The 23,703-nt window shown below is 40.2% G+C and overlaps 1 protein-coding gene across 5 annotated transcripts in view; it reads right to left on the reverse strand.

Moving 5' to 3' along the window:
• Nucleotides 1–10,321: 10,321 nt before the first annotated feature.
• Nucleotides 10,322–23,703, reverse strand: part of GRIA1 (glutamate ionotropic receptor AMPA type subunit 1) — a 436,679-nt gene continuing 423,297 nt past the window's right edge. For 2 of the 5 annotated variants that reach the window (XM_077326499.1, XM_077326500.1), the window contains 2 exons: nt 18,397–18,531; nt 10,322–14,096 (listed from right to left, as the gene is read on the reverse strand). In XM_077326499.1, coding sequence (XP_077182614.1) covers nt 13,905–14,096; nt 18,397–18,531 — 327 coding nt within the window. In that variant the 3' untranslated portion in view covers nt 10,322–13,904. Of the gene's footprint in view, nt 14,097–18,396; nt 18,532–23,703 lie in introns of those variants that run through there. The other 3 variants (XM_077326501.1, XR_013229187.1, XR_013229186.1) reach the window with 3 other exon arrangements.

Consider the following 23,703-nt stretch of genomic DNA (forward strand, 5'->3'; position numbering starts at 1 on the left):
AAAGACTGAGGTGACCAAACCTGGTATTCTACACTGCTACAAAATATGTTCTGTTAAGAATGGCTGGGTTTACCTTACCTATAATACATGAAACAAATGTGGCCCCTGAGCCTTCGGGGAGGGCGGTATATAAACAAACAAACAAACAAACAAACAAACAAACAAGTCTCTCCTCTCCTTCCAGAAGAATGAAATTTAAGAGAAAGGATTACCTGGTGGTCCTAAAAGCTCATTAACATTCACAATTTTAAAGTCAGAGTAGGCCTGCCTGCTTACCTGTGTGTTTGTCTATCTATTCATATTTTCTTGTGGCACATAAAAATGTACCACAGTGATGGTAGCATAAGCTTTTGAGGGCCAGAATCCCTTTAGCCAGATGAAGAAATGAATCAGATTTGCCTCCAAGTGGATATGCTTATGCCAAAGTCACAATGGAAACATTAGCAGCAGAACCCAGCTCTTGATTTTGGTGCTTAAGCCTATTGATTTCAGTGGTTTTAGGTATGGCACATATAGTATTGGAGTGTGCCCAATATGATATAATACCAGGACAGGTCCAGCATTCTTTCAAACTGATAATGACTAGAGCATTTTGGGTGGTCTAATAGCTGTGTTAGATTATTAGTTGCCTTGATTTCCTTCATGGGGAAGAACTTTTTCTCTTGGTTGGTGTTTTGGGACAAACTAATCCATTTTGCAGATTTGTATTTGGTGTTGAGAAGTGCCATCAAGTCACAGCCAACTTATGGTGACCCCATAGAGTTTTCAAGGCAAGAGACATTCAGTGGAAGTTTGCTGTTGCATTTTCGACATAACACCCCTGGTATTCCCTGGAGATCTCCCATCCAAATCCTAGCTAGAGCCAAACTGGCATAACTTCCTGCTGTTGTAGAAGTTCTAGCAGATCATAAACAGATATACAAAGAACAATCTCTCCACATTTTTGGAATAGGCATTTGCATTTATAACCACAGAAGTTGAACACTCCTAATGTAAAGTTTGTTGATAATCCCACAAACAATGCTGCCTGTAATATGGAAGGCAGTGTGTCTGCACCTTTCAAAAGGTTTTTTTTTAATGCTGCTGTTTAATAATCAATTTGAAAATTAAAGAGTACTGAGATTAATTATGGGAAGATTTACTTTTGCAATAAAAATGAACACCACGACGTAACTGGAGTCATAGCAAAAGGAACTAGAAAGATATGTGAGATCAGTGACCACTTCTAATGTATTTTTCAAGGTTAAAGAATAGCTATGTAAAGGTAAGGTGATTTGCAGTGTGAACAGGAGTACAATTTGTTTTCACTAGTATTTTTCTGTTTGGGTCTATTGGACCTGAAAAAGAAAAGTATTTTTTGGGTCCAATAGAACCAAGAAGAAAAATACCTTGAAAGAAAAAAGTCAGCCTGATCATGGGACTGGCTTGGATTCTCCTGCAGCATGGTTCAAACTGCACTGCAATGCCCAGGATATGTGTGCCATGGGGACATGTGTGCCATGGGGACGTCTCTCCTTGCTGGATGGCTTCTCCTGCAACCTGGTGGATCTGCATGCCACCGAGAGGTCTGTTCTTGCCATACACAGATCCTGACTGGGATGGCTTCTCCTGTAGCACAGGTTAAACTGCACTTCAGGAAAATCTGGCCCCAGGATCTGTGTTCAGCAAGGATGTCTCCACTGCAAGCAGACCTGGATGGGATGGCTTTAGAAGCCCAACAAACAGCCAAGAGGTAGGAGCAACCGGTTCCTGCCTCTCAGCTGTTTTTAGATATACTGGTAATTCCCAAATGTATGCAGAATTTTCTTGGAATTCCCCCCCCCCCCCGCCACCAGTTTTCTCAGGAAAACCCAGAGACATTTAGGAAGCCAAAATATATTTGAAAAATACTGATAAGGTATTTTTCTAGTATATTTTTGGTTTAGGTAGATCTGAATGCACACTCATAGAGTTAATCCTTTCTCCATGCCATTTTCCTTACTGAAATCTTTCTTTTCACATTAGGGCAAAGCTTCTAGGTGCCCCAAACTGGAAAATATCTGTGGAAAACCTATCTTTCTGTCTGCCATGCTTAAAAAGGACCAGTGTTGGCCAGTTGTTTTAAAGGGGGAAACCTGACCATGACAAGAAATTCTTCCTCAGAATCTTTTAAATATTAAATACTATGTCAGGATACCTATTCATGGGTCTCCCACGTAGCACATTGGTTTAACCCTAAGTGTACTTTTGAAGAACTATAGTGAATCCTTGGATCTAACTGAACTAGGAAAGTGCAATTTATAAATCAGTATTTCATTCATTGCAACATGAAAACAACTTAAAAATGAAAAACAGTGAATCAACATGCTATGAAATCCAACACAGTCTTGTGTCCCAGAACTGCTTGAAGGGTACAATAAACATTTACCAAATTAAAATTATGATGGCAATATAGGGGAAGTAGAACCATGAAAGATGTCTAGCGGTAATTATCTTTGAAGCCTCCATTGTAAGGGAGGTGCAGATCATGAACATGCCAAGTGTTCTTGCACCTTTGCCAGGTGAAGCTACTAATGCCCTCTCTGACCTATGCGATGATCACCTCCAGGCTAGGTTACTGTAACTCACTCCATGTGGGTCTACCCTTAGCTTTGTCCTGAAAATTGCAGCAGGTACAAAATGCAGCTGCTTGGACCCTCATTAGGCCATCATAGAGTCTCATATACAACCTATTTTCCAGTAGCTGCATTGGTTGCCCATTGAATTCTGAATCAAATTTAAGATTTTGATCTTTACCTTCAAGGCCTTCATGATCTGGGCCATCCATACTACCTCTCTCAGTATGCCCCCAGAAGAACTTTTAAGATCTGCAAATACCAATGTGGTTCCTGACCCGAAGGAAGTGCATCTGGACTCAGCCAGGGCCAGAGCCTTTTTGGCTGCAGCCTCAGCCAGGTCGAATTAGCTGCCAGTTAAGACCTGGATCCTGACAGAGCTACCCGAGTTCCACAGGGCCTGCAAAATGGCTCTCTTCCACTAGGTCTTTAGTTGAGGCTGGAACAAATTAACTAGCTAATATAGCCAATAAAGTCTACAGGCCTCCCTCCATTCATCTCTGGGTTATTCTGTCCACTAAACTAGAAACTGAATAATGATATTATATATTCTGACAAAAGACAGAATGCTGATCTCTTTAAAGAGTGTTACAATGTACTTGAATTCCTGCTTTCCCCACCCAATGCAAAATATTTAGGACTTCTGCTCTGTGTTCTTCCAAGTGACTTATTAGGTTCCTGACTTATTCTGCATTTATGTCTCAGCACTCCCTTCACATTGTGGGGGGAACTGAATATTGACATTACTTCTGTAGATTCAATTTAAGGCACTGCATTTTCTTTTGATGGAAGGAAGTTCTGTCCTATTATAGAGGTTGGTATTTGTGACATGATGGCCACCTTGGCATGCTAAGACTAAAGACTACAGCAACAGCTGTCATGCTTTTTTCTTATAAATATCACCCACCTCCTGTCCATTTTTGAATCATTTCTAGTTGTAAATTGGTAAATGAAAAATAAACAACCAGTGTGTTGGCTGCTGCTGATTCACCAAAGCCTTTGGATCACCAAAGTCTGCAAAAGCAGTTGCATAGTATAGATGACAAAGTATATCATAATTACTTTATAGAAGACCACCGATGCACCTAAAAGAGTATTGCCAAACTCCAGGTGAAGCCTGGAGTTCTCCCACCATTACATACTACAGTGGAAATGATACCTTTGGGGAATGGACTTTTATTGTTGTTTTTGTTGTTGTTGTTATTTAGATTTATTACCTGCCACTCCTGGAACTGGCTTGTGACGGGGTACAATTGTTCATATCAAAACCCCATTAAAACATAACACAAACATAAAAAGTTATACAGAAGAAGCCAGAACATGGCAGTGTAACTCAGTCTCCCATGGCATCACATCCCTGCTAAGCCCCCTCTTCTCCCCAGCTTCTTCCCTCCCCCTCCATCCCAAGTCTCCAGTAATTTCCCAACATGAAACTGACAAACCTAACACAATGCTTACAGCTTTAGATATGCAAGACATAGCCCTGCTCCAAGAAGCTTACAGTCTACATTTGGATAGAAGTAGAATCAAAGAGGAGAGGGGAGGAAGAGCCAAGAGTAACGGATGATAAAATGTGAAGGCCTTGGTGCCAGGGCTGAGTGTGAACAAGTACATATATTAGGGGTTCATTAAGGGGTTAAGCGAAAACATTGATGGCTAACACATATTTAAAACAGAGCCAAGGGTAACTGTGATGCTTTGTGTCCTTCCTGTGAGATCCAGCCGCCTCAGCTCCCAGTGCTTACCAGAATTCTCAGTATTCTGTTTAAAGTTTTCATTAAGAAGAAAATACACTACTGGAATGCAAAATTTCAGAGAATTCCAGCATTTCATTGGACCCAAATCCAACCATGACTTATCAAATATTACATATAGATAAGCATGAAACAGAACTGATGCTATTTTGAGGCTTAAGTGGTTGTTTGATGTGCATATGCTCTGGAGAAGGTTAAATGAATTATTTTTGCTCCTTGTAGAATAGCTGCAGACAGTGTCATTATACTAGCACGCCTAAACCTTCTGGGAAGCTCTGATTTCAAGGAGGGATTTGAAGGAAGAAAAAGAGATAGCACATGTAGGAGTTCTGGGACAAGAACTATATATAAGAGAGAGCACAAGGGAAGGGCAGGGCTGCTTTGGAGACCAGTCAAAAGGTGGATTTATGCACAACCTAAACAAACTAAAATTTAGGGCCTCAGATTATGAGAGGCCTCTAAACACAAGCAATTACTGGGGGGCTTTCCGCACCGGGATCCTTGTAGCAAATTGTTTGCTGAACGAAAAATCGCCATTTAAAATAGTGCAATTCGTCATTATGCATACCTGACTTTGTAGTGGAATCCAGTTGCGTTTCTATCGTTTCCCACAAGCTTCCGGTCTCAGCAAAAATCGCTAGAAAGGAAGCGCTATTGCCGAGCTCGTCCCGCCCCTGGCCGTCAAGCAGCCAATGGGCAGCCGTTAGCATGCTCCCAAACAGCCCCTTTCCCTTTAAGAAAGGTTTTTTAAAAAAACACACACCCATTGCAACGAATATGTGTTGATTCGTTGCAACGGAGAGACCCATCAGCTGGCAGGTGTGTTTGAGCTGTCGTTTCATCGTTGCCAGGCTCCCCCCAAGTGAAAAAAAAATCCCCCCCCCTCACGGGCCCGATTTTCGGCTGAAAACAGTGTAAAAAATAAAGGGAAAATACATCAGCAAACGGGCTTCTCTGTTGTTTGTGCTTAGTGACTAAACAGCTCTGGGGAGGGACTGAAGCCGGGGAAGCCTCTAAACAGGCTTGCTGGTGGGTTGAACTTCACTCGCTTGGAGAAAAAAAAATGGCGATTGCTTCGCCGGAAGATCAGAGGAGAGAGCCAGGGGGAGGGACTTTGTAGAAACCACAACAATGGTAACGCACAGAACTTTCCCGCTAGTGTTGCAGATTGGTTGCAGGAGTGTAGCGCTTTCCGGAGGGTGAATCCACTTTTGGGGATTTCCCTGCAAGCGCTACAAGGAAGCGCTTTTTGCGGATCAGTTTCAGGTGTGTGGCAGATTGTCAACGACGTTGTGCATAATGGCAAATCAGTAGCGTTTTCAATTGGCAACCATTGTGCGATTTTGAAGGCATGCGAAAAGCCCCTGGAAATTACCCCTTTTGACAATGCTGTGGTACACCAACTAAGGCTGCCAATTTTGGGCTTAGAAATTCCTGGAGACTTGGTGTAGAGACAGGGTAAGGTGACTTTTGGGTAGGGAGGCATAGCAGTGGGGTATAATGCCATCAAGATCATCCTCAAAGCAGCCATTTTCTTCAGAGGAATTTATCTGGAGATCAGTTATAATTCCTGGCAATCACTAGGCCCTACCTGGAGGTTGTTAAAGCCAGCCTCAGCATGCCTTACTCCAGCCCTGTGAGCAGCTGAGAGATACATTAAATGGAAAAGTAAAACATATAGCTTGAAATATAATGAGAAATAGGAACTAAAGTAGGATGAAGATTACAAGCAGCTGTGTGATTTGGGCCTCAACTATACAGAGTTTGATATTGTGCTGTCTTTGCCCTATTCCACTGAATTGTCCTGTACTGTGTCTTAGGAGGAGAAGAAGAAAGGAAAAGCAGAAGAAAGGAATCATTCAGAAATAAATCTATAGTCTCCTTGCCTGGTAAACAAGGTTGAACATGAGTAACCAAGGAGAGAAGGACTTGGGAAGATGACCAGTATAGTCTTGGACATACTGTGATGGCTTGTAAACAATGCTATTGGAATACATCGGAGGGAGTAGATGTTTTATTCCTTCCTCTCTCTCAACAGTCTCTTGTGAATCTTTGAATGACAATATCTGAGAATTAGGGGACCTACATGGATGAAAAGGCACATAACAAGGAGGGAAAATTGGGCAGCACTGCAAATATTATGTATATTTTGCCAGTGGATGAAAATTTAAGGCGATGAGACAAAATAAATCAGACAGCCACAAACTAGGTGGAAGAAGAATTATTTGGAGCAGAAAAGTATAAGCAATGGAATTTGATGAGGTTGCCTTGGGAAAGAGTGTAGCAGGAGAACTGAAGGGGACTAAGAACGCTGAGCAACTGGCACCCTAACTGTGATCACATTTAAGATGCATCTTAATAAGAGACTTAATGACTACCATTAAAGGTATTTTGAACATTGGGGTAATGCAATTTTCCAAAGGCCATCTAGAAAGTATTTCCTGGTCATGACGCTAATCCCTGATTGTCTAAGAGTAACAGGCACAGTTATACATTACATTTACATGGTAAGTCTGTGACCATGCTGGCCCCGAAAAACAGAACAAATGCTCTTAATTGTAGTTGATCACAGCTAAAAGAAACATCCCCCAGTCTATCCAGAAACTGAACATCTCATCTAATTTGAAGCAGAACATTGAGTTCATATGCTCTCAACCTTATTTCTAGTAGTGCGGTATGATCCTTCTATCCTTTTATTCTTGAGAATATTTTGCTTTTGATTATATCATGAATGTAAGAAAATTATGTATCTACTTTGCATCTTCAGTTGTACTGAGACTTTCCCCCAGGTCCAACCATCTGGCAGATCCAGACTTGTCCTCAATGTGTCCATGCATAACTGTTGGAAAAGTCTGCCTGAAGCATATAAATGACCCCTTGCTGGGGAAATAGTTGTCTGCACTTGTGGTCTCTCATGTGTTAAAAGGAAACTCAAAATCTGCCCAGCTTGAGAATGCAAGTTTCAAACACAATAAATACCCAAAGTAACAGAGACATTAAATGTACTGTACTGAGCTAGCTTGGGCCATTGTTATGATTATACCTTTGATATGATATAACATGTGTTTGCATGTGTATATAACATATTTGTGTCATAAATAAAGCCCAGCTGGGGTGGTGGGAGGACTTGGGACTCATTCGCTACCTGATTGGCTGTCCATCCAATGACCCCTGGCCACATCCCCCTCCAACTTCTTCCACATGGAAGAAGCATCAGTCCATGGTAAGCCAGGCAGCAAGCATGAGCTGGTAGGGCCTGGGACTGTGGGCCCGGGTGGGGAGGGGAGGGGAGGAAGGCAGCCTCCACCAGCACTCCCCCCACCTGAAGCAGCCCTGGCTGCTGTATCACCAGGCCTTTGGGGGGGGGGAGCTAGTGCCCTTTGTATTTTTCGTACAATGGGCTTTTCTGCTAGTCTATTATATGGATGATTATATGTACACATTCATCCTATATGACCTTGGCTTTCTATTGCAATGTATTATTTTGGCTGTTTTGATCTAACTCAGTATTGTCTACTCTGACTGCTAGCCTCTCACCAAGGTCTTAATCATCCCAGTTCTTAATCATGTTGAAGTTGAAGTATAAGCAGCTGGTCAGGCTAAAGCACTAGAAACAGTCAAGGACAGGAAAACAATTCATTCTGAAAGTTCTGAGTCTTTATAGAATTGTTATGAAGAAACAGTTCTTCCCTTATCCCATCCTACTGCACTGTGAGGCATATTACTATCTTGTCATTTGCTCCCTCCTGAATACTTCAGTATGGAGTTTGCTGTTTGTCCAAAGATAGTAATTAGAATATGTTTAAAGGAGTTACCAGAAAACGATGATGAAAATTGGTCATATATTAGAAACACACGATTGATTGTAAATTTTCTAGATTCACAGCTCTTCTTTACTTATTGAATTTAATTAACTGCTTAAGCAGAAGTAAGGCAGTTTCTGTTTTCCCCCTTGTACTTCCATAAGCTCTGTTGTACTTGTGGACAAACTTTGAATCCTGTTTACTATGTGGATGAGGAAGATGGACTGGAGGAACAAAGTTACCGTATCTCCTGCTTTAATGTTTGTTTTTAATGATAAATATTTGTTCTTTGGGTTAGGGAACCTAACCTGGTGATCAGTTGAGTTTTCAATCTGGAACCAATATTCTTTCTGCATGGAGATTTTAAAAATATTATCAAAAATGGCATTTAAATCTACAATCCTCATCAGCATTCCAAAGTGGCACTTTTTCTTAATACAGCCATATCAGTTCCACACCTTTACCCATCTCCTGTCCAGATACCTAATAACCTTTCTCCCCTATGTATTTACCTGAAATATGGAAAGTTTAGAATCAGACAATAAAACTTCACAATATATAATTAAATTTATCAGCCGTTATACCATATTTTTTAATTTAATCCTGTCCGTGACACCTTTTATAACTACTGCTGGAATGTATTAATCTGATAGGTACTTATTAGTGTGCAGCAGTCTGTTGTGAATAAGTTCCATTCCACATTGGATCAGAAGCACTGCATTGCCATGCATAAAACCAAAACCAAAATCAAAAGAGCAACAAAATAAAACACTCCCTCCCCAGAAGTTGTATTCAATGTCATAGAAATAATTATCATTCTAATCAAAGTAGGGTGGTGAGATACAACTATTGTTTTATCATTGAAGGATAGATGCCAATAAGAGCAGCAGTATTGACATGAACGGTTGATGAAATAAAGACGCTCTTGGTTGATTGTCACAGGTAATTGATATTCATCAAGTCACCACAGTTATTTTCACAGTAGGAAACCAGGACATTATATCATGCAAATGTTCATGAGCAACATTAAAAAGAATGAGTGAAAAGGTTTGTGGTAATGAATCTGACTTAACATGTGAGATCATGTTTTGATTGCACTTTCTTCATAACTGGGACATAACCAGAGTTATTAATTCCCTGTCAAGATCACAAACAATGCACAAATAGCCATACTTTCATCACATGGGATACTTACATCCCTAAAACAGCAGTTATAAGAGAATGGTACTTATTGTAAGTCTTTATACAATTGGCATGTTTTAATATCATCAGTTGTATAACGCAAATAGCAATTTGTTTCTGTCAAGTCAGAATAGTTTATTCCTTTGGAGACTGGAAAAACATATTATATTATTCAAACAACCATCAAGAGGAAATAACTGCTGTCATTTTTTTATTTCATATGGTACTTGGCTATCACATATAGCTTCTTAAGCTGTAGAAAAGCCATGCTTGGTCCAGCTAAAAGGCTGCTGTGGTTGATCTCTGAATGTTATTTTAGCTAACAGATAACAGAACCTTGCATGTAATGGAAGTAAGCTTCCTTCGATTTTAGTGGAACCTGCTTCAGTATAAACATGATTCCAACTATAGCCTTACTATCATTTTTGGCTTTGTTGTATCTAAGAACATGGATGAAGTACAGGCACTCAAGGCCCCCTTTTCTGAATGATATTGTGTGGCTCAACTGCACATTTAATATCATCGTGCAAAATTGGTAATTATGGAGTTTCAATGTAAAGCATAGTTCAATGGTGTATTGTATGCCATATTAAAATCAGCATCTAGGTAGGAATTTAATATGAAATTGGTAGCAAAGTGGAAGGACTGTTTACATTGGACAGAAACAGTCAACTGTTAATGCTGGATAGAAATTGCTTTGATACTTTTGGCAAACTGAATTTTCCTTTTCTGGCCCCTGCTTTTTAGCTTAATGATTATTTTCCACCTTGTGTTCCACAGGGTAATTATGGATTCGATGAAAATAATTAAGAGATGGTAAGGAAATCTGAACATCTAACACTTCCCTCCCCCATTGTTTTTGCAATTAAAGTTCCGCATTATCATTCAATTATAGTGAGAAACAAAATCTAGTTAAACAAAACAACCAACTTTTATGTATATTTTCCTAACCTGACCATTTCTGTTAAATATTCAAGAGACTCTTCAATTCAGCTTGAAGCAGTTTATTTGGCTGCTACCAAGATAAAAGATGTGGTGGACAAAGATGGCATGATACCCCTTTCCCCATGCTAATGAGATACCTGGTCCAGGTATCCTAGACACGTTTAGGAACAAATATTGTCTGGCCAACATGTCATCCAGCTACTACCAGTCCTGTCCCATCCCATGTTGAAAGATTTTGAGACTGATGAAAACAGATCCCAAACCAATTTAGGAATGTAACAACATCAATGTTTGAAGCATAACTAGCAGGGTTGTGCAATTTCTGGTTCCAGTGTCTGGCTGATGTTCACCTGGGCATGGCCTTAAATATATCAGGGAAATTTCAGGATGGATCCCAAACCAAAAAGAATTGAGATTGAACCCTTAGCTGGACTTCAGCATCTATGCCCAGGCATCATCACATTCTACTGGGGTTTACAACCTGGAATGGTTTTCTAGAAATCTGAGAAATCATTCCATGTATTCTGGATTGCTTCTGTATTGGGTTCAGTGGAGTACACCGACCTATACTGGGCAAGAGGTCTGGAAATAGTCTAAGCAGAAACATCTTACTTTCTTCCACTAATTACTATAAACATTCCAGGCGATCTATTCCCTCTTCTCAAAAACAAAGATAGAGGGAAGGGAAATTGTAAAATGTTTATAGCATGCTAAAAATGGCGCAAGGTAAAAAAAAAAAAAACACCCTCTTAAATAATAAAAAAAAATCCAGGTACCAAAGAGCAAAATTTAATGAAAGCCAAAACTGTTAAATATGGATACTTGTTGAGAAAAAAATGTAAGTTTCTTTATGTTTGTTCCCCACCCTTATTCTATATTTAAGAAAAATGTAGTAAAAATACATATTACAAGTTAACATTTCCCCTCTTCTGTATAATATATCTTTTCCTCCTCCCACTTTTCTGTTGATCAAAAACATTTTAAAGATGAGTTTTCATGTCCCGTTATCACAGGCATTTGTCCTATCGCAGAAGGCTCCTTCCCATAAAACCATCTTACTGGCTGGCTCATTTGTCAGACAGGTCTCTCTTATTCTTTTGCCACAAAGGCAACAGTTTTTGAAGTTTCATGTAGCTTATTTTTATATTATTATGTACAGAAGGAAATCCCTGTGCCCTGCTCCCATTGAATTTTGAAGTGGAAAACAGGTAGGGGAACTATGAATGTTCTTGAGAAAAAAGAAGGATCAGGTCATCTTGGACACCCAAAAGATTTCTTCATTAAAAGAAGGATTGGTTTCTTGATCCCTGCACAGTATGAACACATACACAGAACTAAAATCAGAAAGTAATCAAAGGCAAACCATATATTTTTTTGAAAAATACAGAGAACAAGATCTTGAAGAGTTATTATTGGAGGCTGAGATCACTGTCTTGTCAGATAGCTGAATGAAGGATGAGACAGAAATGTTTCCGGTGGCACTGAAAGAAAACAAGCAGACACTAGGCATGCTGTGCCCTCCGAAGGGAATCTGTAGTTTCTGTCTTGCCAGTCTTAATTAAGGTGCCATCTTAAGACAAGTGGAAGAAATTGATGGAACAATGGTTGAATAGTAAAAAGAGTTCATAGAGACCAGTTTTATAGAATAGTAATTTATATATGAAAGCTGATTTGTTTAGAGCCAGCTGCCAGTCCCATTCATATTCTATCAGGAAGGTGCCCACAACAAAGCCAGTTCTATTTGTAGCCTGTGCTGCATTCTTGCCCAACCTTTAACCTCCATTTCAAGTCAAAATTGCCTATTTTACACATAACTTTTCCTCCAGATCTGAGAAATCAAGATATAACTCATTCCTGTTATACTGCCAGGTCTGCATCGGTGCTTGGAGGAGGTTTCAGCCCCTTGAGATGTCTGGAATTATTATCCTTTCACGGGCAAATGTGTTATGAGGACAAGGATTTCAGGGAAGAGTAAGGCTTCCTCCAGACCATGATGGAGTAGAGCACATTCCCTTTTAATTTTTCTTCAGGGGGAATGTTTTTTTTCCATTCTGCCCAAATATTTCACTGTTCATAGTGGTGGTATCACATACACACGTACGAATGAAGCTCTTGTTTAGATGTAGACAACTAATACACACACACACACACACACACACACGACTGGGGAAATACTGCTAGCAGGTACACTCTCTTGTGCTTTATGTATTTCAGTGTTTCATTGCAAGCTTGGGTTCTGGATCACAGATAAAGTTTTTAATAGGAAGCAGGGTACCAGCTTGTTTGTTCTGTGTTCCACTTCCTCTCAAGGTGGTGAATGAGATGGAAGCCGTATCTTCTGGCTTTCCTGAAGATCATGTCACTGGTAAAAACTTGATTCTTGAAAATGTTGAAAGAAATTGGGATCAGATGTAATCTAATATTGTGAGAGGCTGAATCAAGGTGAATGTTGGTGTCATTCAGTGAAATCTTGGGATGTTTTTCATAATAAATACTCCATGGAATGTCTACTTAAAGCAGATGTGACCCTCACGGAACAAAAAGTCAGACTTTCACAAAACAGCCCTGATGTCTTTAAGTCTGTTTACTGGTTTATAGATATCCATGGAATGTTCTACAGAACTTTTGCTAAGAAGATGAAGGAGTCTCTACTCAAAGGTCACAATGGCAAGGAAACCATACAGAAGTGCAGGAATGAGGAAATGGCTGACAACTGCTTCTTCAATTTTAAGGAAGCAGGCAGGGAGAATGATATGTAATATATATGTTTTGCATTTCCTTGGTCTTTCCTATATGCAAAAGGCAGGCATTGTTTTAGTTGAATGATGATATTTCCATGGCAGCCTGCCGAGTGCATATTTTGTGGGCTGTCATAGCCGGAACTCACAATATTTTTCACTCAAATAACCATTTCCTCAGTTGACAATAAGGATCACATTAACTTCTGTTTACCTGGGCTCTTTCTAGTCCAGGTCCAATTGTTGACCTCTATTTCCAACAAAGTCTTACTATTCCTTTCTCCATGTTAGGCTTCTCTGTCAACTGTCTTTGCAGTTCTTCAATTGACCATGGAATGGAGAACTCTTTGACAGCCTATTTAGCCTTGTAGCAACAATCTTAACATAGTACACTCGTCTTGTCTCCAAGGAATTTTGTTTTGTTTTCCTTTCACTGTTAGTAGTGCAGACATTTATGGTTTTCATCCCACACTAAACCTGATTTTAAATTGTTGAGCAGAGCAGGGCTGATATTACCCTGACATCACAGGAATTAGTAAGAAAAATATATATTGCACACACTAAGAACTTATTAACAACCAAGTTAAAAATAAAATGGCGCTGTCTTCCTCAGTGTTCCTGTAACTGTGTACTCAAGGATGTCTCTGAATTCTGTTCAGTCCAGTTGCCCTCTCCTTATTGCAGTACAGGTTGTACTTTCTTCTGCCTGTGGATTTACTGTAAAACAGAAATACACACACACACACAGGAAAATAGATCTGATTTTTGCTGAAAATCAACTGAATCGCCCCTCTTCTTGTATGGTTTGATTTGATTTGTTTTGGTTTTGGCACTGGAGAGGCTCAGGCCTAGGAGACCCTGCTCTCATCCAAGATCCATCAAGGACAATTATAATCCCGTTGCTCCCAGGGACATCCCAGAGCTGTGACCCATGCATGGAATCTCCTGCATGGTTTTAGGGAAATCGTGGCTCACCACCCGTCCGTTTTCCCCACTGCTGGTTCCTGCTGCAGATGCTCGAGGAAGAGTTGATGTCCGTATGGCTTCATTGATAGATTGCTGTGGGATCAAACAAAAACCCTTTTAAGAGAGACAAGGGGGGGTCTCCCCATGTCCTTAGCAATGACTGAACATTCATAATATACAATTTTGTAATTTTCCCTTTCCATCTATTAAATATTATTGGGATTTTCCTCCCCCTAGTCTGTTTAGCACTGAGTATTTTAATTGAAGAATCTATAAATGTCTATCTGTTATAAGTCTGACACAGATCTCTGACTCCTCAAAGAAATTTTGTCACCAGAATCAACAGAGTTTACAGTTTTGTCTGTCAGGCCTAGGAGATTTACCACATAAGCCAGGGCATGTGTAGCCATGTCAGTCCTGTAAAATAGATATATAGATTAGATGAACTTGACAGAAGGCTCCATCAAGATTGAGACTTGGGGCCTGTTATCAGGGACGTCTCTCATATGGGAATATGAAAATAATGAATAATAAATAACTTGCAGAATAAGTAATCAGACGTGAACCAACCACACCTACTGAAGTTCCTGGGTCAAATTGCAGTGTGGCCAGGAGGTCTCATCTTAAAATTTAAGCACTGCTTCAGTGGGGCCACGAAATGTTTAGAAATGATACGAGGTCTCAAACCTAACAAGTTATTATTTCAAGCAAAGAGATTCAAGGCACTTTTAATAAAATAATGCATAAGGTAAGAATGTATGATGTCAGAGTTTCACTTAGACTGAATGTCTGACTGTACTTTAAAGCAACTAGTTGATTTACTATAAATGCTATCAACAATTGGGAAAGTTACCATTTCCAGTGTCTCACAAATCCACCCAGATATAAACAGAGTCCAAAACACAATGAATCCTCAAAAGGATGGGGATGCTGTTTCATTCTGGTGTTTCTCCATAGCAACGCAGAGATGCAGACATGTTAATTTTTACATTACAAATTCATCTGTGTTGTGGCATTGCTGCACAGCAACATGGAAATGCCTTAAAAATTAATTTCAGGGCTCAGGGGGGAAGAAAGTTTCAATCCACAAGAGAACTGCTGTGCTGTGATTGGCAGCTTGCTGTGATTGACAAGGCAAGGAGCAGGGGGAGAAATTCATTTTGTTTTCCCTTGCAACCTTGTCAGGAGGCAAAAAGCCATGATGGGCCAGAGGAAAAATGCGGGAGGGTCATCCATCTGGAGGGCTGCAAATGCGACATTTACCATTCTGCGTTTGCAAGCAGGAGGCTACGTGCATTTTACCCTTCCATGCGGAAATGGTCTAAATTTTGCTTTTTAAAAAATATATATTTTATCTTATATATTTTATCTTTGTCTGTAATCCACCTTGAGTTTTGTAAAGAAGAAATGTTTTAAATAAATAAATAACATTGTAATGTAATCCAGTTCTTCCAGCCCAGTCATGTGAGACCTATGACTTCCTTTGTAGAATCAAGTGCAGTTGAAGTTGAAAATTCAGGACAATAATCTCAAAGCAGAATTCTTTACACTGGCAAGGGATAGCAGCACAGTCCCATTCTTGGGACTCAAGGCATAACCAAAACAATGGTCATGCAGTCTTTGTTATTCTTTTTGTCAAAGAATGAACACTTTTACAATGCATAGATACACAAAGAAACTTCAGAAATGCGCTCTCCTACCAGCACCCCTTTCTCCCCTACTCAATTATCCCCATTAATTTTAGAGTTAAACTCGTCAAAATAGTAAATATTGCACTTCAAGGTATTTGGAAATTTCAGGCATCCTCATTACATGTTGTGACCTGCTTTTGTAAAAATTAGCTGTTTTAGCCTCAAGTGTGTCTCCAAAAAAGGTTGTGGAGAGAACATGATTTCTAGAAGGCCATCTAGAGAATTTTATATAAATGAAAGACTGCATATCCTTATGTTCCCTGTGCAACTAGAAATCTGCAACAAGGAAGAAAACAAATTCTTGCTTGCCGTATTTAATGTACAAATGTGTTAGGTTCTGATTCTTCCTCATGTTAAGAGTGGCTCAACGAAGGAATCAGTTATGTTGTGGCGTAGTGGGTTCTCCCTTGTTAAAGGTTTTGAAGCTGAGGTAGGGGAGTCACTGTTAGGAATGCTCTGATTTTCCTATATAGGCAGGAGATTGGAACAGATGGCCTGTAAGACCCCTTCCAAATATTTAATCTTTGATTTTCCAGTAGCAGTGAAGCTAAAATAAATGAAAAGAACTAGATGCCTGTAGATGTGTTGGGATTACAGACAGCTGATAGTAAGGTTGTGAGTGTCCTGCATAGTGCAGACAGTTGGACTAGATGACCCAGGAGTTACCTTCTAACTCTATTATTCTATGACTAGTAATCAAGCTTGCTGTACCTGAAATACAGCGGGCGCTAGTGGGGCAGTGCGCGGCCACCGAGTTGGCAGGCCGCCGGCAGGCCACCGAGCTGGCAGGCCGCCGGCCGCCGGCGCTGTGCGCGGCTCGCAATTGCCGGCGTGGCGGCGGCCTGATGCATCGGAGGCGCTTTGCACCTCGACGCAGCAGGCGGCCGGGAAGGGAGCAACGGCGAGGCACGGCAAGGGAGGCACGGCCAATTGCCGGCGTGCTGGCGGCCTGATGCATCGAGAGACGCGAAGCGCCTCCCGATGCATCAGACCGCCGGCAAGTGAGCAAGTGAGCAACTCGCAATTGCTGCCTTGCCGGCGGGCGGCCAATCGGAGGGCTCAATCGGTAGGCGTTTTGCGCCTGCCGATTGGGCCCTCCGATTGTCAGTCCGGAGGAAGGGGCCAATCGGCACCCTTCCTCATCCCGCATCCCGGATAGTGCCCGCCCTAACTCGTCCCCCCCAGCCCTTAGTGCATTATTTAGTCCGCGGCGCCGCAGGCGGTGTTAAGATTCTAATTAAGTGTATGATTCAGAATTTGAATTTCTCTAACATATAATACTTGTATATTTTACAAATGACTTTATTACCTGGCAAGCTGTATTAAGTATGCTCAGCATCACATAAGGCTGAACTAAAGAATATAGAAAATTTCCACGTTACCATTCTAAACTGAATGTTAAGTGTTGTTTGCCCAATTTTGAGGAAAGTGATACAGGGTTGGGGGTTTTATAAAGCAAATTTCCTTCTATTAATGAGTTGTCTCTTAAGCACTATATCATTTCAAACAGAGCCACTTTATCTCCCTCCCCTCCCGCCCGGCGGCCCTGTTTCATCTTTCATGCTTCCCCTGAGGTTTTATTATAACATTCTAAGTTGAGCCCTATAGCGCTAAACCAGTTCAGAAGTACAACAAAGGGGTAGAAAATGGAAGAAAGCAGTTTCCCCTCAAAAATGGCTCAACATTGCTATGCTAACCCGAGGCAAGTGGGTTTGTATGAACAAGTAAATAAAATCTGCTAGCAGCTTGTTACTAAAACAAGTTTGTCTGAAATGACAAATAATAATAATAATAATTAGCAACCAGTTACTAAAATGGAACACAAAGGCAGGTTGAAAATGGCCACATTATTTCCTGGCAGCTGACATTCCTATGGAGAACTTGGGTGCCAAGTTAAGCATCCCTGGCATCTCAGCCACTACTATTGCATTGTTTTAGGCACCATATGAGAATGGAAGCTTCATAGAGAAATCTCACATTTATTATTCCCAGCACCATTTAATTTCTAAATTCATGGACTTGTGGCTTTAAGGAGTTTTTAAAAGAATCTGGGGAATTTGCAGAGGCTAGGCAAATATTTATGGAGGGCAAAATGAGCTTTAAAATTCTGGAAAAATTCAGAAAACATAGGCAATCTTTGGAAAATATGAGCAGAGTCCATTTTAAATCAGTTGAAAAGAATTTATACATTACTATTTATTTAGGGTAAACAATCAGCATGTTTCTAGAATGACTTACCAGTGATAAAGTAGCTATTTGACCTAAGGAAGGGATTTTTAATCATTGGGTCAAGAACTTCAGGTGCATAAAGACCCACCAGATGCTGAATGTGAGAACCCTTGTAAAGTGATCGTATTTTTGTAGTTGGTGGTATAAATAGTAGCTTCCTAGTGTTTGGCTTAAGTCTCCCGTTCCCAGTGCTGTGGGTATGCACACAATTCTAGTTTTGACACTGGAGAGGCTTTTTCCATGTGACCCACCATGATATAGTTGTACTTCCTGTCATGATTGTGATATAAAATTAATACCTAGACCACTGGTCTAGAGCAATTTTGGCAAGGAAAAGGAAGAAAGTAACGTGATATTCTTAAAACAACAGTTCCTAAGCTCTACACTGTAGCAAACTGACTTTAATATGGGACAAGAATGCTGGGACTTAGGAATTCTAGGAATCTGGATGATGTCAGAAACAAGGCGTGAAAGGCCTGTGAATGTATTGCCACCTTCATCCGTTTTGATTCACTTCTGGACTTGTAACAAAACTCGATTAAGGCAACCAGCATGGCTAGTCCAAGCCCACCGATGAGGATGTAGAAAACACCGGCCACATTGCTGAGGCTCAAAGCACTTGTTTTGTCCTGTAAGAGAAATGAAAGGGAACGGGGAGGGGAGGGGAAGGAACAATATGTTAATGAAGTATGATATTTTAGAAACCAGGCACAAGAGGTTAATACAGTACAATACACTGGAAAGCGACCACTTTCAGACACATAAAACATTTCCATTTCCTTTCATTACAGTTGAACATTTTCCCCCATGGTACACTCATGATGACTAAACATTTCAATGAATTTACAATTCTTTGGGAAAGTTTTATATTATATATTTTTAATCACCACCCCCCAGAACGTATTTATCCCAAATATCTGGGTAGTTATTGATAAAAACATTCTCCACTTTGAGCTGACATTTGCTAGTCTCCAATCTCTTTCACTTTCTCCTAAAATAACTTAGAAACGCCTGTTCTTTTCTTCCCTGATTGTTTCCCCCGCAACTTCTGTTGCTGAGCAACATATTAAAAGGTTTATTTCTCCTAACACACCCCTCCTTCTTTGTACAATACTCAGGTTGCAGTGACATTTAAAAGGTTTTATCCTTAGATATGCTTTTGGTACAAATAAAACAGTTATTTTGTATCTTTATTCTGGAGATGCATTATACAATTGGTTATTAAGGGAATTAAGCACCAATTAATCATACTTAGCACTTGATTCTAATTACAAATTAATTTTATTTAAAAAATCCCTGGAATTAAACCAAGCATGGTAAATTGGTAGTTATAATTGATGCCCATTTTGTTTGTTTTGTGTTCCCTGTTTCTAATGAAAGAATATCACTTCTCACAGCAAAGTAGGAAAGGGTATTTCTGCCCATTCCCCATACCACTGTGGGTCCTCACTTTGTTCCCCATGTTCGTCTTGATTCCCCAGGAACACAATCAGGAGCAGTAGTTACAGAAAGAGAACAATGAAAGTCCTGCTCTATGAACTCTGTTTCACTTGTGGATCTCATAGGATATCAGTCACTTCATTGTCACTATCCTTTGCTATGTGTTGTTTCTCACTGTAAATGTTTCAGACCTCTGTATCTATACCGCCTCCCCCATTTCTGATGTTGAAAATTCATGTATTTCAGAATATTTTGGTTAGAAAATTAACTCTGTTTTTTTCTCCCCAGACGCCTATTATCGATTTATCATATTCTATCCCACACTTTCTCTAAGACTATGTAGCCCTCAGATCTTTTATTTCTGGGTCAGTGAGTTTTATGTGGGGAGCCCAGGCCAAGTCTGCCACTTGCATTACCACATCTCACAGACTTTACTATTAAGAAGTATACAGATGTGTATAGGCATTTCACATAAATGCAGAGGCAAAATCTGGATAGGAGAGAAGAATTTGAACACCACTTATATGTGTAGTGTTCAACTCTCTTTCTTGGGGATGAGAATTTTCAAAGTCATGAGCTTCTTTGATTACCAGTCCTTTCATCCTTTGAAGTTCAATATGTGCTTCCAAAAAAGACCTGACTTATAACAAAATGTTTAAGTGGATCTTATTTTAAACCAATTGGGAAGTAAAATCAGGAAGGGTGCCATTTGCACATCTGGTCAATGTCTAAAGGCTGCACAGCAACATCTGTAAAAAAAAAAAAAACCCCTGCTGGGATGCTTAGGAATGTGAGCCTAATTTTCCCTACTGCCACCACATTTGGCACAGGCCAGAAGAGTGACAGGGAATATATGGTAGAGAAGGTGGATGGAGGCTTGGCTGGAAAGGCATACTGAGAGAGAGAGAGAGACAGAGAGAGCCAGAGAGAGAGAGAGAGACAGAGACAGAGAGACAGAGAGACAGAGAGAGAACACATCTCATAATGCCAGTTGTCACAATGCAGATTTAGGTATGAAACTGCACCATAGGCATCTCCTTGGCTCTCACATTTTCTTTGCCAGAAGGATGTAGTTTCTAATTGCAAAGAGGTCCTATAGACTAGAGTGACTATTGTCTTATGGTCACAGTTCTTTCACAGTCAGATATTGGCACTGAGGTCATGTGTGTACATAGCAAAGGCATGAAAACAATCCCTGCCTTCCACAGCTTGCTTGAGTTTACTGGCCCCAAAAGGCCTTGACTGCTGTTTTTTTTTCTTTTTTTCTTTTTGATACAGGCTCCTAACTTAATAGTGCCAATAATAATAGGATGTGACGAAAGGCACCAATCCCACACTTACTGTCTGAGAGAATCAAACCCTTTTGCTGAGCTGCAGAGCCTTGCTGTTTGGGCTTTGTGACAGGTGCTCTCCCAAGGAGTTAGCCCAACATGCAGCCAGCTTATTAGTGGGAGTGTAAATGTCACAGCTTGCCTCCTGCAGAGGGAGAGTTACATTTGAGGGAAGAGGAAGATTGGCAGGTGAACAGCAAGCAAAAAGGCTTTCTTTCAGAAATGCTCCAGCCTTGTTGCCATGGTAACAAGACACTTTCCCCATTGTTAGTATCTTTTTCACTGGTGGAAGCACATCCATCATCTTGTTGCTATTTATTCTGCTTTGTCAAAAGATTTTAAGGCTCCCAATTACCACCTTATTTTAAGGCAGCAAACGAGAGTGCACTGTTTGAAATTGAGACATTTGAAATTGATCTTCGGAGGAAAAAACAAATATTTAAATCCTATGTGAAAATGTCTTCAATTTATTTATTTTACTTCATTTAATTCATCATACTACCAATGGGGACCCAAAGAGACTTACGTCATTCTCTTCTCTTGCATTTTATCATTGCAGCATTTTGAATGGCATGCCACTGCAAAAACATATCATGCGGGAATTTGGTGTTTGTAGATCAGAAAGGTGCTTGTGATCTATGAATTGCTAACTCCACTTTTGTTATTTGTGAATTCATTTACAAGAATTCCAGACTATATGAATTATCAGGTGTGTACATAAAATGATGTAATGTATAGTAAAGAGCCTCTTGTGGTGCAGAGTGGTAAGGCAACGACATGCTATCTGAAGCTCTGCCCATGAGGCTGGAAGTTCAATCCCAGCAGCTGGCTCAAGGTTGACTCAGCCTTCCATCCTTCCGAGGTCGGTAAAATGAGTACCCAGCTTGCTGGGGGGTAAACGGTAATGACTGGGGAAGGTACTGGCAAATCACCCCGTATTGAGTCTGCCATGAAAACGCTAGAGGGCGTCACCCCAAGGGTCAGACATGACCCGGTGCTTGCACAGGGGATACCTTTATCTTTAATGTATAGTAAAGTGCTGGGAGATTTGGAATTTTCAGGGTTCAGAATCAGAATACCTTTATTGGCATAAAATTGCAAAGCATAAAATGAAATTTTCAAACAGTTTCAGATGTAAAATCTATCGTAAAAGATTTTCATTTAAAATTGCCAGTAAAAACTTTGCTACTTTTATAATAGTTGCTCTGTCCCTCACATTTAATATCATTTTAATGCAGTGTTTCTCATTAACACAGCTGAATTTCAATTTCTTCAGATCATTAGCTAACGGGCGACAAAATATTTCAAACTTAGGACACACCAGAAGTATATGGTGCAACGTGTCAGGGACACTACATCCATGTAAACAGTATCTCTCCTGAGGAGGGATCTTCAAAAATCTACCTCGGGTGACATTTGAAGGAAAGATGTTTAAGCGAGCTACTAGAAATGCTCTTCTTAACTGGTGTGTTTCCAAAATTTGGAGATACATGGGCATGGATTTGTAAGATGACGGAATATCCCAGAAGCGGGGAGAACATACACTGTTGTTAGAGGAGCCCAGAATCTGTGTATTCTGATCTTCTAGTCTCTGTGATATTAACTTTAGTATCGTCCTTTTGTCTTGCATGCTAAGGGATGAGATGTCCAGACCCATAATTTGAAGTTTTTTTGACATTTTGCCCAGCCAGCTGAAAGAATAAGGGTCACTCAAAAGGTTAATTAACAAACTACCCGTTTGAGCATGGAAATGAATTTTTAACCAGTATTTAAAGGACTGAGACCAAGCCCGGGCTTCTAGACTCTGTTGGCCAAGTTCTGCTACAAGTGTATGATTGGCCACACAGTTTGGGACTCCTAGCAGATTTCTGAAAAAGAAAGATTGGATGTTCTCTAATTCATTATTAAATGCATCCATCCATATTGGGATTCCATAGAGTATCTGAGGAATTATTTTGGCATTGAAGATTTTAATGGCTGCTTGGAGGTTTTTGTTGCCTTTTTGATGATAAAACTTGGCTAAAAGGGACAGTTGGCCTTTTGCAGATTTGATTGTTTTTTCTCTATGGTTGGCCCATCTGTTATTATAAGTAAAGTTTATGCCTAAATACTTGTAGTGATTGACCTGTTCTATATGTTTACCATTTATTATCCAGGGAAACCTATATCGGGTCTTTGCAAATACCATGATCTTAGTTTTTTCAAGGTTGATTTCAGGGTTTTGGGGCTGTTGATATAAAATTACTGAAGTGGGAAACTGGTTATCAGTATTTTCAAGTAATGTCATTCTACCTTCAAGTATGCATAAAATAAAATTAATATAAGGTTGGGTCAAGACTAAAATTTCCATTGGGGAGTGAACCTTTTCTGGTTTCCTCACTCTACCCCTCAGCCTACCAATCTCCATGCACTGCTGCTCCGGGGGGGGGGAGTCAGAGGACCCTGAGAGTGTGAGTTGAATTAAGGTCAAAATATTGTAATTGTATTTCTGTGACCAATGGTCAAACCATACAAGCTGGGGACAACCATGTTTATTTTTCACATGTTCAATCACTTAATGTATATAGAAGGAGTGTGTGTGTGTGTGTGTGGGGGGGGTGATCTGCTTTTTATAGTTAAAATTGGATGCATTGCCTCATACTTTGCCTTAACACAGGTCAATTAATTGCTTCTGGCACTTTCTCCCAGCCTAGACATGATACTGTGAGTGAGACTGACTGGGAAGAAAAATGCCCAAAACAGTGAAAGTGTCATGAGCTAAGGTGTGGGAGGAGAGGGCAGAATTCAGTTCTCTTCAGTGTTAAACTTATCTGCTCTTATGCCAGAATCCCAAGCCTGATTGTAGTGCCACACAGTTTCTATTTATAAAGGGGGGGAGTATTTGGGAGATCTAATCCAGAACTCCCAGCAACATGTTTGTTAGATTCTCAGTTTGTTACCATCTGGCCTGGCTGGCTGCACAAATCACAGGAAGGAAAATTAAGCTTATGTGACCTATGTGTAAAGTGCACGTAGCTTTTATTCAAATCA

Source organism: Paroedura picta, chromosome 3, assembly GCF_049243985.1.
Source record: "Paroedura picta isolate Pp20150507F chromosome 3, Ppicta_v3.0, whole genome shotgun sequence".
NCBI classification, from domain to species: Eukaryota; Metazoa; Chordata; class Lepidosauria; order Squamata; family Gekkonidae; genus Paroedura; species Paroedura picta.